General features: G+C 43.4%; 1 protein-coding gene across 7 annotated transcripts in view; it reads right to left on the reverse strand.

Annotated features, from left to right (window-relative positions):
* Positions 1–4,432: 4,432 nt before the first annotated feature.
* Positions 4,433–15,595, reverse strand: part of ERG (ETS transcription factor ERG) — a 106,801-nt gene continuing 95,638 nt past the window's right edge. For all 7 annotated transcript variants that reach the window (XM_032678196.1, XM_032678194.1, XM_032678201.1 and 4 more), the window contains 4 exons: positions 11,730–11,798; positions 11,328–11,384; positions 9,422–9,469; positions 4,433–6,491 (listed from right to left, as the gene is read on the reverse strand). In XM_032678196.1, the coding sequence (XP_032534087.1) occupies positions 5,971–6,491; positions 9,422–9,469; positions 11,328–11,384; positions 11,730–11,798 (695 nt within the window). In that variant the 3' untranslated portion in view covers positions 4,433–5,970. The remainder of the gene's footprint in view (positions 6,492–9,421; positions 9,470–11,327; positions 11,385–11,729; positions 11,799–15,595) is intronic.

Consider the following 15,595-nt stretch of genomic DNA (forward strand, 5'->3'; position numbering starts at 1 on the left):
CATCTGGATGTGGCACTTGGGGACATGGATTAGGGGTGAGTAGGGTGGTGCTGGGTTGATGGTGGGACTGGATGATCATGAAGGTCTCTTCCAACCTTGATGATTCTCAGCTGGTGGAACTATTGCAGTCAACAGTTTGGAAAAACCTTCTCGGTGGTCTGCTGGTGGAAAGACCTGAGGAAAGGAGGATTTTCAGTTCATGAGAAGGAAACTCCAAGGAAAGAAGAGCATGAAAGTCCATCTTTTAGCTGCTCAAGCTGCTCACCTTTCAGTCAGGTGAGACTATAAGAAGATCATGGCTGCGGAGAGAGGCACAGACTCCAGTGGGATGGAGGTGGCAGCCAGAGAAGTCCTACGTGGCAACAGTTTAGACAGAAGGAGACATCAGGCCTGGCCATGTGAAGAAACAGGGATAAAAAGGGGGGAAAAAAAAGGAAAAAAGAAGAAAGAGGGCCCATTAACAATTATCAGAGAAGAAGAGGGATAGGTCTGTGAAGTGGAATATGTCTAAGCTTGGCAAACTCCCAGTCCAAGGGAGCGTGATAACAGTCTACAAATATTTGGAAAGCTGTAAACATTGAGGCAGGCAAGGAACTGTGGAGTGTGATGCATGGGGAGTGCAATCAGATGAAGCTGCAAAATACAAAAGCAGCAGGAAAGCAACAAAAAAAACCCCTTTGACAATGAGATGTATCATCTTCTGTGTTACGGGAATGGGTGGAAATACCCTGGAGTTGAGACCTTTTCAAATGAGAAGAAGGTTCAGGAAATATCAGTGAGTGTACAACTGAAAATACTTCTGTTTAACTGAGGAAGATGGATTGGGCTTCCCAAGTGGAATTTCTCACTGCTTCTAGGATTGTGCATTGAAAACTATTCTGTTCCTTATTCTTATGCTTATAAAATATATGCAGATCGATACTCTGGTATACAACACAAAAATTTTCTGAGCCTGGTTTTGAGGAGACCTCACTCCACTGATTTAAAAGTACGTCTCAGGGGTAATTTCTAGTTTAACTCCCCCTGCCTGTTTTATTAGTTTTCTTGAAAATATGTGCCCTTTTAAACAATGATGGGAAGAGACCATATAAGAAAGGAGGGGAGGGGATTTTTTTACGAGAGTATGTAGTGATAGGACAAGGGGGAATGATTTCAAACTGACAGAGAGTAGGGTTAGATGGGATATTGGGAAGAAATTCTTGTCTGTGAGGGTGGGGAGGCCCTGGCACAGGTTGCCCAGAGAAGCTGTGGCTGCCCCTGGGTTCCTGGAAGTGTCCAAGGCCAGGCTGGATGGGGCTTGGAGCAACCTGGGCTAGTGGAAGGTGTCCCTGCCCATGGCAGGGGGGTGGAACTGGATGATCTTTAAGGTCCTTTCCAACCCAAACCATTCTGTGATTAAATTTTGAAACAATTTTCCACATTCCAGTTGGCCTAATATCCTCATTACCCAGCTCAAAGTTCTTCAATCCAGGCTCACACTGGGTCACACATCTGATGATGTCTCAGCTGCTGCTGCCTCCAAGGAGTGGTCATCCCACCCATGGGACAGCAGTGGAGCAAAGACACTTTGGATGTTGCAGCTGAAGCCTGGAAACAAGCAGGGAGCCAGGACAGCCTTCTGAGGAGCCTCATGTGCTTCCCAAAAGTTTAACTCAAGCTTACTGAGCCTTCATAGTCATGTTTGATCTTGCTGTTCCCAATGCAGCAAGGGATGGGACAGCTCCGGTCAAGGCAACAGAAGAAGAAATATCTTTGCCAAGAAAACACAAGGGAGGTAGTTTCTTCCACCATATGTTGCTGCCACATGTCTGGGTTACCTGTCCCTCTCATGAAAGGGCTTGTCTTGCTGGGAGTCAGCAAGATCCCAAGGGATAGCCACTGTCCAATGTGAGCATCCATGGTAGCTCCTCATCTCCTGCTGTGAAGGTATCCAAATGCTCCCACCCACTAGGTAGGGAACAAAGCATTTGTGTTGCATCAGAATTGCTTCAGGAGGCAAGTAGAATTCAGTCACAAATTAACTGAACACTTTGGAGGGATGAGGATGAGACTGTTCTCAGGGCCATTCCACTGATGTGCCCAAAACTTGAGAAGATGGCACAGAAAAAGATCATGGGATCACCAATCATATAATACAGGTAAAAAGTTTGGTTGTTTAGGGTTTTTTTACCTTTCTGTAATGCATCTGTAATTAAAAATTTATTTTAAAATTACATCTTAGCAGGTGTGAGAAACAGTCTGAGACAGAAGAGTTTGCAGAAGAAAGTCTAAATCACTGATGATCCCTGTGTTTCTATGGGCAGTTTAAAAGGCGTGTGGGATTTGAGGTACCCAACGTGGACTCTTGGGAGTGTGAGAAGTGCTGCAATAAAGTTTGAAACTTGACTGACAACTGACTTTAAAAGAAGTCCTGATCTAAATAAAGGGCCAAAGTTGCCAACATGACCAACCTGTACAAATGTGGACTCATCAGGGCCATGCTGTCCATGCATCCAGGTACCTAAATGGCAAAGAAAATGTTCAGCCACGTCCTGGGGTCTGTCTGAGCCTCACGTGAACATCTCTCATGGTGTGGACATGGAGTTTCTCAGCTTCCCTGAGAATTTTGGCTGTGCTGGGCCCATCCATACGCATGGACTGAACTGGGAACCAGCTCCTAAAACTCTGGCCTTGCTTGTGGTCTTCCTGGCTCTCAGAAGCAGGACCAGACTGGGCAGTGAGAGGAGAGACACTGCCATGGATCTGTGTTGGCTCTGTCAGTGCCCTGAGGCACCAGGCTTGTCCTTGACATCCAGAGGGAAGAGACCATGGGGTGGCTGCTCCCTGGGATAGGGAGACCCTAAAAGTAGTCCTGATGTAGCAGCAGAAGAGTCTCTCCGTCATTCACTCTTTTCATCCTCAGAGTTGCAATATCCAGGTTTTCCAAGGCTCCTGGAAAGCTGTGAGCTGGTCCTGGAGAAAGGTGTAGCTCTAATTCACCAGTGACCTTCCCGTGTCCTACTGCAGGATTTTGTTCTTCATCATGAGGGGACTCCATCAGGCCACCTGCTGGGACTCCACCCCTGTCCCAGGGTTTAGATCCTTCCTTCCAGTGTCAGGCTGCTGTTCCCATTGCCAGGCAACCCAAGCTGGAAATCACGCAGGCAGCTCTGTGAGCAGCGGGGATGCCTTGGAGGCCTGTGGGCATGTCCTCTCCAATCCAAACAAAGGTGGTTGTTTTATCTGAATTTTTAAGTGCTTAATTAAGAGCTGGTTCAAAAATACACTTATCATTTCAAGTTTTGGGTTGGAAGCACACATGAAGCAGACAGTGAGGCATCTGTAGATGTATTTCCACTGAAAGGCAAATTATTTATCCTCATCCTCACATGTAGGTGTGCCTGCCATAACTTTCTAAAATAGTGGGTGACTAACCTTTTCCAAGACTTCTTTTTTTTTTTCTATTATTTTTAAGAGATACAGACTTACAGTGCTTACTTCCCAGATGATCACAAGGTCTCACACACCAGTAACACAATCCTGTGCTTATAAAGTGCCACCAAGACACCCCATAACATGACAGCTTGGCAACTTGGCTCCCATTGCACAGTGCTCCCCAAAATGGATCTGCTGCAAAACCTGAAACCACACCCATTTTGTCAGAAAAAAAAAAAAAAAGAGAGAAAAGAGCAGCAAAAAGGAGGGACCCAGAGGTCTGAGCTGTCTGGGGTCTCTGCAGTAAACACTCATAAATGTCAGTGCTGATTTTCCAAACTGGTCCTTCAGATGGTGTTGCAAAAAAAATGGAGCCATGCCATGAGGCACCAGATGGAGTTTTTTGGGGCCCAGGGCACAGTGTGGGAAGTCTGAGTAAAAAAAAAAAAAAATCCTACCCTTTGTAAACAGCCAGGACAGACTGCAATGACAAATTAATGAGCTACCATACACTCCATTCTAAAGTGAGGAATAATGGAAATTATTCGTTATTCACTTTATTTACTAATAATGATACAGTCTGTGTTAAGAGCAAGGGGGTCTGCTAATTCAGCATATTCAGTGGGAAGATACATCTCAGGCTGAGATTTTGCAGCATAATTTGATGGTAACAAAAGATAATTTCTCATTATCAATATCCTTCCTTAGAGGCCTCTTTTAGGCTTCACTTTCCACCTTGGCCATGGAGCTGTCAAAGAACTGGGTGTGTTTGCAATCCCTGGGCAAAAGAAGCTCAGGACAGGAATGGCAAGGCACTGTTAAAGAAGGGTTGCAAGAGTTTTGGCAGAACTTTCTGGAAAAGAAGAAAAGCATGTGCCCACTTTGAACTCTGGTTGTTTGGTCCTACGTTTCCAAGACTGCCAGATTCCCCAAACCAAAATGCCTGGTTTATTTTGAGCAGCAGATCTGATGAGGGCGCCAGGCACTAAAAATGCAAATACAAATGCAAACCACAGTGTCAGTCTGAATTGCCATGCTAGGCCAAGCTTATTTTATTACATACATTCTGCATTCTAAGTACTAATAATGTTCATAATGTAAACATTAAAGCATACAGAGTTAAAATTCAAGGCCACGATAGTTTGGTTTTTATTCGATTGTCCCTCTTTTTGGTTTTTTTGTGTGTGTGTTTGTGTGTGTGTGTGTGTGTGTGTGTGTCTTTGGTTGGCCGAGATCAACTCGTAGTGTATAAATGCATAAGTTATATAATAATTATATAAAAAGGAAAAAAAAAAATAACATTGACTTGTATACTTCACTCTGACAAACGCACAGCGTTCGCGACTCGATAAGAAAAACTGGTGCCCGCCTCACAAAAATACTTAGATGATTTCTGATCTTGGTTTTGTCTCTTGCTTTAACCACTAGAAAACAAAACTCCCTTAGCAGTGATGAGGTTCTAACTGGTAACTTTTAAATATCAGACACAATTCCAGTTTTGCTTCTTTTTTTTACCAAAAAAAAAAAAAAGAGAGAGAGAGATGCGTGTTCTGATTTCTGAATTCTTCTGCTTTTCCCTTTTCCTGCCTTTTTTTTTTTTTTTGTTACTAGGAAATCAAGTCTGTTCCACCTGAAATACTGGGAATGGTATAATACTGAGCAATACGTTTCACAAGTCCAAACAAGTGTTTCTTCACAGTCCCCAACGCTATTGAGTTTTTCAGTCTTTTCAGTCTCTGCTGGTGAAGAAGTTTCTTTTCTCCCATTCTCACCACCTTCATCCCTCTCCTTCTCCTTCCTGCTTCCTCTGTCAGGTACAGGCCTGTGAGTTACAATCATACACTCGCCCTTCAGCACATTCTCATTTCCAATGTTTGGCTCAGGGTTCCTGCAATACTGTCAAGGAATCTGAAAGTTTGGGTTGTCTTCACAGTTTGAGTAGCTGATTCCCTCCAATGAATGGAACTCATTTGCTTTTAAGCAAAACAATGCTGCTATTTTCCAAATCAGCTTCCACACTAACCAGTCTCTTTTGTTGATATGTTTCTATTTTTTAAATACAGACAGGTGTGGTTTTTTTCCTTTTTTTTTTTTTCCTTTTCCCTCCTCTTTTTTAATGATCCATATATTGTATGTTAGGTCACTATAGACTTATCCTTATATTGCTGTAGTATAGTCCCAGTTTTGCACTAGCAAGGTATCAAACTTTACACATAAGCTTATCAACTTTTTAAGACCACCAGCTTCCGTAGGTTTTCCTTATCATTTCATGCTTTCACCTACAATAGTCTATTGTTGTTTGGTCCGCAGAGTCGATGCCCATATACATTACATTTTAGTATCTTAATACTTCTTGGATATTTCCTTTAAAACCCTACTACAAAGAGTCTTTTTGACATCTATTTTTAACATGGTTTTTTCCCAGCCAAACCTCCCCTTGTCTCTTTAGGCACTTTGAATTTGTGTACTCCCACAGAGTTCACTGCGATTCCTTTATCCCAGCGAGAAGTGTCTTTGTTTTTTCTGGCGTTTCTTTTCCCCCACCCCACCCCACGCTTAGTAGTAGGTGCCAAGATGAGAAGGCATATGAGCAGCTGGCAGCCTGGTGTTGGGGTAGATGCCTCCAGTTGGCGAATTCCAGTAGGGAGTCGGGGCGGCGAAAAAGCTCGACGATGTCACGGGTAAAGCGGGAGGGTGGGGAGCTACAAAGTTCATCTTCTGAGGGTGCGCGTGGTAGGAGCTCATGTAGGGGAGGTCTGACGGGTATTTGTACATGGAGGACTCCGGGGGGTGAGGCTGGAGGGCCTGGGCGATGCCATGGAAGTCGAATTTGTAGGCGTAGCGCTTGCCGTGGACCTTGGTCATGATGTTTTTGTCGTAGTAGTAGCGGAGGGCGCGGCTGAGTTTGTCATAGTTCATGTTGGGTTTGCTCTTCCGCTCGCCCCAGCGCCGGGCGACCTCGTCGGGGTCCGTCATCTTGAACTCCCCGTTGGTGCCCTCCCAGGTGATGCAGTTGGAGTTGGAGCTGTCCGAGAGGAGCTCCAGCAGGAACTGCCATAGCTGGATCTGCCCGCTCCCTGCGCCGAGAAATAAAGCAGAAATGTCAGGGCTGGCGACGAACAATGGCAAGACATCAATTCTTCTGTCTCTCACAGAGGACCCTACTAGGAAATGTTGCAATGTTGGTTCCTAATTCTTACCCTTAACCATTCCCCCCTTCTCCCAGGACTGCCTCACGAAATCCTAAAGAGCAGGGATAATTGTTATGTGTCATGTTTTCCCTCATGTGAGTGGCAGAATGCCATTAGACGGAGGTTTAATTGTTACCTAATGTCACTCAGCGCAGACAATTGATGGGGAAATAATCCAGCGCTCATTTAGGAAACTAATCTCTAAAGTTCAGGACAAACAGCTTTCACTTGCGTAACATTTTCGCTTGTTCTCACAGCATTATGTTGCAACTAAATGTTCCCTGCTATGGAATGAGCCCCCACAAAATGGAGAAGTTTAGAGAGAGCTGAGCTGGTGCCAAACCATATCACCCATTTGCAGCGTTTGGGGAAATGCAGAACGGAAACTTATTAGCTTGCTGTTGCACTGCATACAACCATAGGGCAAAACACTTGCAAGAACAGTGAAAAGGTCCACAAAATATATTTCTTGTCGTCATTCTGCTTCATTAAATGAGTTTGAGTTAAATTTTAGGTAAAGACTCAAAATGCTGCCGTCGCATTTTTCTCGCTCTCTGACAATTTAATCTCGAAATCAAAATAATCAATCTGTTGTAAACTTCACAAAATTGAGCCAGAGCGACAAAATTTGACTGTTTTAGACAATTGAAAGTAGGTTTCAAAGGGCCTTGCCACTGATACTGTTAAAAGCTTAGCGTTTCTTAACAAAGCAGCACTGAAATGATGCAAAATCGAGCCAAAGCAGCTTGCAGGGCAATCTGTTTCACAAGCACAGTGTCAGCAGAATTTGCCAACCAGCCTGGATGTGCTAATTCTAAGTTCATCCCTAACCAGGAATTGGTTTGGTTTCTTTTTATTTTATCCCCCCAAACCAGCTTTATGGGTACAATAAACAAACTTTTCTTTAGAGAGCTCATAGTAGCCATTACAATATCAAGCTAGAGTAGCATCTGAAATCCATTGGCAGTTTATACTTCAGTGCAACTGAAACCCATCTTTGTTTCAATTATATTTATCCAAACTGTCCTTAATGAATTTCTTCTGTTCCATTAACATGCGTTAGATAAACAAACAAACAGAAGAATCCGTGGTATGAGCAAGGCATGCAAGATTTAATGCACGAAACATAACAAGGGGATTAGCCTTTGAAAATCAATAAACAGTTCAGCACCGGACAAAACACAAATTTTTTGAATAAGCAATCCAACACATGTTCTAACATAAACACTTGCCTTCCAAATGTAATATATGGTCCTATGAAAATAAATGGTTGCTGTCAATTTCCTTTTAATGAGAGAGTAATTCCACCGATTTATAAACACACAAAATGTGGTAAAGCACGGGAACGATGGCGTGTAGGAATTCCATATCCAAATGTTAAAAAAGCATCCCAATCCAGATCGTGTTAGTGTCATCCACAGTAATGAAGTCTACCAAATGGACACTTGATAAAAGTTTAAAAAGCCATGATTTATGGACAAATTAAAGGGACGTAGACCCCTATTCCCAGTTAAGACCAGTGTTATCTGGAAACCCACCGCCCCCAGGCCATTTGGAAAATCGTGTTCTTAACACTTACTTAATTACTTTCCTCTGCCACACAAAGCTGTTTAGAAAGTCAGCTAATCTAGAACTGGGCTTGATGTCACTTGGGATAAAGTGAAAGGAAAGGGATCAGTATTTTGGCGATTTGAGGCCCTGAAAAGCCGCACGATTGTTGTAAAAAGAAACGCTGTCACCGGGGGTTGAGGAGAACATGGAATGAGAAATTCTGTGCTATGTGACTGTTCAAGAAGGGAAATAGGAAGTGGAACACACAGTGTCAATCCTTTGTGGCAGATTATGATGCTGATTATGGTTCTGTACAGCCACAGAGTGTCCTGCTGACTCGGGGCAGCTCCAGTGAAATCCACACAATTCCCAACCAAAGCTAATAATTTACCCAGAAAGTCCCTCGTCTTTAGTGAAAACATTATGGTCAAAAGTTGGACTCGATGATCTTAGAGGTCTTTTCCAACCTAAATGGTTCTATGACTATTCTATGCTACAAGTCCCCATCCATGATTCACCTCCTTGCCTTCTTCAAGTGGGAGAACATTTTGGAAGTGTTTAACCCAGTTATTCTTTACAAATACGTTATGCTTTTCTGGGGTTTTTTTCCTATCTATTTCTGCTGGCTTGGGTTACTCATCCCAAAATTTTGTATTTGTCAAGGCCAGTATGGGACTGTGCTGTGGGTTAACAGGATCTGGGACACATATGATGCAGATTGGTAAGAGACTCATTCCCTTCTGGAGGGGTAACTGGAGGCCAGATGGGGTATCTTAATAAAATCCCGATGTTTAGGCAACTGAAGTGAACTCCAGCTTCAAAGGCTGGACTCAATGGTCTTGGAGGTCTTTTCCAACCTTAATGATTCCATGATTCCTGTTGATATGAGAAGCTCAAATACCTCTAATGAGGTACTCAGCTGACTGAGTGTAACTATTACTCCAAGATGATTTGAACAGCTCTCTACAGAGACCTATATTAAGTGTATCTCCAGTGAATATCATGGGAAATCAGACACCCAGCTGACATCCAGACACCCAAATTAAGGTACATGAGTTTCTGTTTCAGTCTGTGACCTCAGTCCAACCCTTGTGTAACTCAGAAGCCTAATTTCTGCAACCCACTGGGTAACATCAGCTCCCACTGAGTCACACTGAAGAGTGGTAAAATCAACCACATCACCTCCCAGGTGTGGTCTGAAAGCTCAAGTGGGGACACTAAGAATGAAGAGAATTCCTCCTAAATCAGCAAAAACCCCTTCTCACCTGGATTTGCAAGTCGGCTGCTGGTCGGTCCAAGTATCTGATAAGGATCTACAAAATTGTGAAAGCAAGATTTAAAATCATGTAACATTTTTAGCATTTTAAACATTTTTTAACCTTGCATTGGACAGTGTGTGCTGCCTGATGGGACAGCAGGTCCAACACCTAAGCAGTTCCTCTCTCTGCATCACAATATTTGCATGTGTTCTGTTCAAACCCCGTGTGCAAGGACATACATTTGCCTTTTCGAGTGTATCAGTGTGTACCAGTCTATATTCAGGATGCCAGGGCCCACAGGCACAGCAGGGAATGGGGTGAGAGCCACCTCCAAATAGGACAGTGGCCTCTTTTCTTGTGAGGCCACATTTGTGGGCTGCTCTTTCTGTGTCAAAAGGGGTTCCAGGAGAGGGTTGAGAGTGGCATGGCTGGACCCTGGAAATGTGGCTGGGTCAGCAGGAGGAATTTCTTCATGGAAAGGATTGTCAGGCATTGGAAGGGGCTGCCCAGGGAGGTGGTGGAGTCCCCATCCCTGGAGGTGTCCAAGGAAGGGCTGGACATGGCACTCAATGCTCTGGGTCGGGGGATAAGGTGGGGATGGGGCACATGCTGGATTCAATGGTCTTGGAGATCTTTTCCAATCTAAATGATTCCATGATTCTTCTTTGTCACTGGAGTCCAGTGAGGGATCCCACACAGGGGAACTCAACTGGGGTTTCCACAAGAGCCCGTGAAGGCCACACAATGCCCGTAGCACCTCAATATTTTCCTCGAGGAATTCCCTCTGGGAATGAAAACTTAGTTTATCCTGAAGTAGGACAGGAAAAAGAGAAAGCTGTGACAGCAGCACAAAAGCCTGGAGCCCCTCACTGCCATCCCTGTCCCTGGGACTGCCTCGGCTCTGGGCGGCTGCTCCTGAACAGCCGCCGGTTTTACAGCCGGGAGGACAATCAGGTTACATTCCTTATACATCTAAATAATCTGTGCAGCTCACACACAGCCATTAAATGGTCCTAAGGATTTACATAAATCATCAGTGCATTTCTAGAATGACTCTCGTGGTTGGAAGGCCAGGTTAGATAAAACAATGTTCGGGCAAAAAAATCAGTGTAATCCTTCCCAGGCAACGTGTGCACGAGCTAATGAGATGTAGTCATGTGCACAGTCTTATTTAGCTATAACAAAAACCAGAATAATGATTTGAAATCCATGTGATAAAAACTGGCTCAGAGTCTTCAGAGCTAAGAATATCCTCTAAATCTCTTTTATTTCCTCCTCCTAACCTTTTGCTTTTAACAAAAGCCATAACAGACTCGAAATCTCTGTAGTGCTTTCCAGCTACCTGTGCAAAACATACTAAGGGATTAGGTCCTACTGCAGGGATTTGCTGCTTTGAAAACACAAAAGGCACCCATTTTTCAAACCACCAGTCTACAAACTCATAAACTTCTACTTTCTCCTCAGTTTCCCAATAGACTGAGAATCCCTCTGATATTCCTGTTGTATTCCAGGAGCCAAATTCAAATAGGTTTCTGTTTACTGTAAGCTATTTTCATTCCTTTGCTCATGCACATTTTCCAGCTGCTGGCATTTCAACTCCTGGGGTCTTTTGACATCCTTACCTTCCACCTTTGTGGCTAAACTGTGCACAGGGACTTTTTTTAGCAGCATTTTCACCCTGCAAGGTTGTCACTGCCTTTAAGCACCACTAAAAGAAACTTTTAGGGGCCAAGGGAACCTTCATCTCAGATCCAGCTGTAGAACCAACTCATACACATCTGGGGTTTTAGTGGCCACCACCTGGGGATCTCATTAGTGGTCTGAACCAGAAGATGCAGGTGAGAGCTTTCCTTCTCATCACGTTCAACAAACCCACCACACCCAGGCACAGTTCAAACAAAATGACACCCACCTAACTGAGGACGCTGGTCTTCTGTTTTGGGAACTGTTGAGGATGATGGCTGAGTAGCTGAAAAGGGAAAAGAAACTCCATGTAGTTATTTTTCCAGGTAGGAAGTAGGTCACCAGACCTATGAGAGGCCGGGAACTCCTGCTGCTCACCTCTCCATGATGGACACAAAAGGATTTAAGCTTTACAAGACTAAATGGTGATGGACTTCATGGACTTTGTGGACTTCAGGACTTTAGGGAAGGCTGTGGCTGCCCAGTGACACCACCCAGTACTGCCCATACACTGCTAACAGGATTTCCAGCCAATGCACAGGTAAAAACCCTTCAGAGCTGAGTGCTGAGCTCCTGACAGTTCATTCTGGAGTCTAATCCAGGTTGCCCCAGATGTGCAGATGCTTTTTACCTTTTGACTGAGGACTGGGGTGGGTGTGACTCGTCCATGCTGATCTCCTGGCTTGCTCATAAGGCAAATCTGTGGAGGAAAAAGACACTTATTCATGCAGATATGGCACAAAGTGCTTATGTCCATAAAGGGCATGTTTCTAGGGGGCTCTGGATTTGAAAAATCACTGAACCAGGAAGGATATTCCTTGTTTAAACCTTTATCATCTTTATTGTCTCTAAAAATAACAGCACCACATTGCTATCTGCATTGCTCTTTAGAGGTGCCTGTTCTTCTTAGAAGTCCAAACTGCACTGAAATAGCTGCTACAAATAATATTTAGAGGATATACAGAGTTCATCACTTCCAAAGGCTCAGAGTACTCCCTTCAGTCCTCTTCCTCAGCCCAGGACAACAAGGAACGACAAACACTGACATAATGAATAATCTGTGTTAGAGTTTTGCAGGAAAAGTCCCCCAAGAGGTCAGAGCTGATTTTGTGCATAAAATTCCCTCCCAATTTCAGCATCTAACTATTTCCTTTTAAGAAGATGGGCTTTGGTTGATTTATTCCCTTCTGCTTCTTGGGACAAGTTCCTTAACTTAATTTAATTTGCCCTTCTTTCAGTTGCTCATTACTTCTATTCTACTTAAATGCTTTGGAATGTAAAAAAAATGACGAAACTAAACCACAAAAGCTTTCTTCATAAAGCAAATGTAGTAAATTCAAATGTTTGCTTTACCCTTTGAAATCTTTGCAGTTTCCTGTGCTTTTCCATGGCTGATTTTAAGACATCAGTTAAAATTGCTGCCAAAATCTGAGACTTAAGTAGCCTGCCCAGGACCTCAGGAAGGCAGCAGTGCCCACCCGGTGGAACTAAGTTGGTGTGGATGTCTTGGTTCTTATCACTGCTTTATTTTGGAATTTATGTTTGGAAATGAAACCAGTTGGGAAGCAAAGAAATAGCCACAGACTGGCTCTGTGCAAGGCAGATGTATCTGCCCATTTCCAAGCACTGTGAGCAGAAATACTGAATGGAAATAAAGTGCAATGTGAAATTCCCAAGCAAAACACCTTCAATTTATTAATCTGTTTGGCTAAAAGGTGCAGCCTGGCACTCCCAGCACTGTCACCTCCCAGAAACTCACACCTCAAACCTTTGCTTTTGCATTTTCAAAAGTACTGATCTTGTATCCCTGATTTCTTGAGAACTATTCCACAGCCTTGTCCTTCAGAAATAACATGAACTGTACAATTGCACTGTACTGGTGTGCAGGTGAATCATTGTACAGTGCAGATGTCCTGACCAGGTTGAGATCACCATTGCTATTCTATTAACATCTTAATCAGAGACTTCTCATATTTTTTCCCTCCAGCTCTTCCATTCCCTGTCCAGAAAGACACTGTGCAACACCTCTCCTTCCCTTTCCCCTTCCCTTTTCCCCTTCCCTTTTCCCCTTCCCTTTTCCCCTTCCCTTTTCCCCTTCCCTTCCCAAACCTTCCCTTCCCAAACCTTCCCAAACCTTCCCTTCTCAAACCTTCCCAAACCTTCCCAAACCTTCCCAAACCTTCCCTTCCCAAACCTTCCCTCCTCTTCCCTCTTTCTCCTCTCTTTTCCCCTCTTTCTCTTCTCTTTATCTTATTCTTGGGTCTCCAAATTCTTAGACCCTGTGCCCTGAGGGGACTCTGTGATGCCACGTGCCTGTACCTGGTGCCATTTGCAGCCTCGAAATACATTTGGTACAAATTTAGTACCGTGAGAAAAATGTTTTGCCTTTTAACTCAACACACCATAAGATGATTTTTTTTGTTGTTTACTACACCCTCCCCATGGGAAGAAGAATCCAGTTATCAGCCCTTCTTGAAATAGTGCAAAATTCCAACTTCACTCTTAGTTCAGTGCCATGCCTTGATAAACACGTTGCTGCTCTAGATAAGAAGATCTGTTCTTGTCCATGAGATATCAGTACAACGTGTGCTTATCCTGGAAAGATCTTTTCTGGGAATGCTCCTGTCTGGTGAGACATGTAGACAAACCCACACCAGGTCTCACTGAGCTCCCAACAGGCCTCCTGGTACTAATTATTTTCTGAAACTTCATGTTCTGTTGTAAAGGTGACTGAAGAAATTCTCCTTTTTTTGACTGCAGCTCATGGTAAGCCCTGCTCATTTCCCATTTTCTATTGTGGTGCTTTAACAATGACAATGCTTAATTGCTTTCTCCAGAACTGCAGCCTAGAATCTGGCTAACTCCCACTGGGCATTATTTATTCCCCCCTCCTCATTTTTGACCTTTTTCATATCATCAAGTGATTGTCCCCAGGGCCTGCTGTTGCTCTCACACGAACAGTGCTTTGTTATGGAAAAGCTTCTTTGCAGTCTGGTCGAAATGTGACATTTAACCAGAAGGAAAGCCACAGGATAAGCCAACAAAACAGTTTCTTGAAAGAAAACTGAATTTCTGCAAAAAGCTTTTTTCCTTCTGCGCAATAATTCTGACTTCGAGGATGTCTGCCCGCTCGCAATTGGAAAAGATAAAATAAAATAATGCTTCCAAGATCACAGGATAGTTTTTTTTTAGAAAACATGCAGTTAGGATACACTGCTCTGCACAGAAGAACAGAGACACCATGTATCCAAACTGCAATTCCCACAGGTAATTGTGTAAAAACAGAAAGATGCTGGAGTAAAGCTTTTTGTTTTATGTGTCATTTTAAACACCGGTTAGATAAAAAAGCTGAAATTAAGGAGTTCACCATGTCTGATATGTGGTTTACCACCTTTTCCTTCATAACAAAATAGTATTTTATTTTTCCATCCATGCCAGAATGAAACAAATATTGAAATCATAGAACTTCTCGTGGGATAAGAAGTCCAGTTTTTGTTCATGTGTAGTGGAAAATACCATAAAATAGAATTATTCTAGCCTATTTCCTGCAGGACACCCAGGTCCCTCTGGTCTTACGTTATATGTTCATGTCCCTTGGGAACTCCTGAGAGTTTTGGGCCTCAGGATTTACATGGCATAGTTGATAATTGTTTCTATAACTATCCTTTGTCTTCTTAATCATAATCATGTCAACATTCCCCTGTGCCACTCAAAGCTCCTGGGTGCTCCTATAACCTGTGTTATTGCTTTAACATTTCATGAAAATATCTGATTTTTTTGGAATATTCTTTCTTCTAACACTGAGCCAAAGCAGGTACCCTGGGACATTCCTTATTTAGACAATTATATCGTGTTCCCTCAACCCCAGGCCTTGATTTGAACAAACATTTCTATCTCTCAACATGCTCAGAAGTTTTTCCACATTCCCATGGCTTTCCCTTTCTAATTCTGCAAATAGCCTTTTTGATAAGGGATGATTCACCAGCTTTCCATGCAAGGCCACACTGCTGGTTTATTTTATGGCACAGTCAGATTTCCCACATGATCCTCCACCGTGTTTCTTCATTTGTTCCCTTTTTTTTCACTAGAGCAGTGGCTGTCACTGTGCCAGAAACAGAGATGACTACGTTGAGTTGTTCTTTCATGAGTGAAGAGGGCTAATTTGGAGTCAGCAAGATATGCAAATAACTTGTGACTTTATTTATCAACTTGTATTTTCAGCTGTTAACATATGGCCAAGTCATTTCTCTCTAATGAGCTTCCTGGGTGCCTGCACAGGGATCCTTTAGAGGAATCTCTGCTTTTAGGTAATGGCAAAATTATAGAATTATAGAAATATTGGGTTGGAAGGGACCTTAAAGATCATCCAGCTCCACCCCCCTGCCATGGGCAGGGACACTTTCCACTAGCCCAGGTTGCTCCAAGCCCCATCCAACCTGGCCTTGGACACTTCCAGGGATCCAGGGGCAGTCACAGCTTCTCTGGGCAACCTGTCCC

This window comes from Chiroxiphia lanceolata, chromosome 2 (assembly GCF_009829145.1).
Source record: "Chiroxiphia lanceolata isolate bChiLan1 chromosome 2, bChiLan1.pri, whole genome shotgun sequence".
In the NCBI taxonomy this organism is placed as follows: Eukaryota; Metazoa; Chordata; class Aves; order Passeriformes; family Pipridae; genus Chiroxiphia; species Chiroxiphia lanceolata.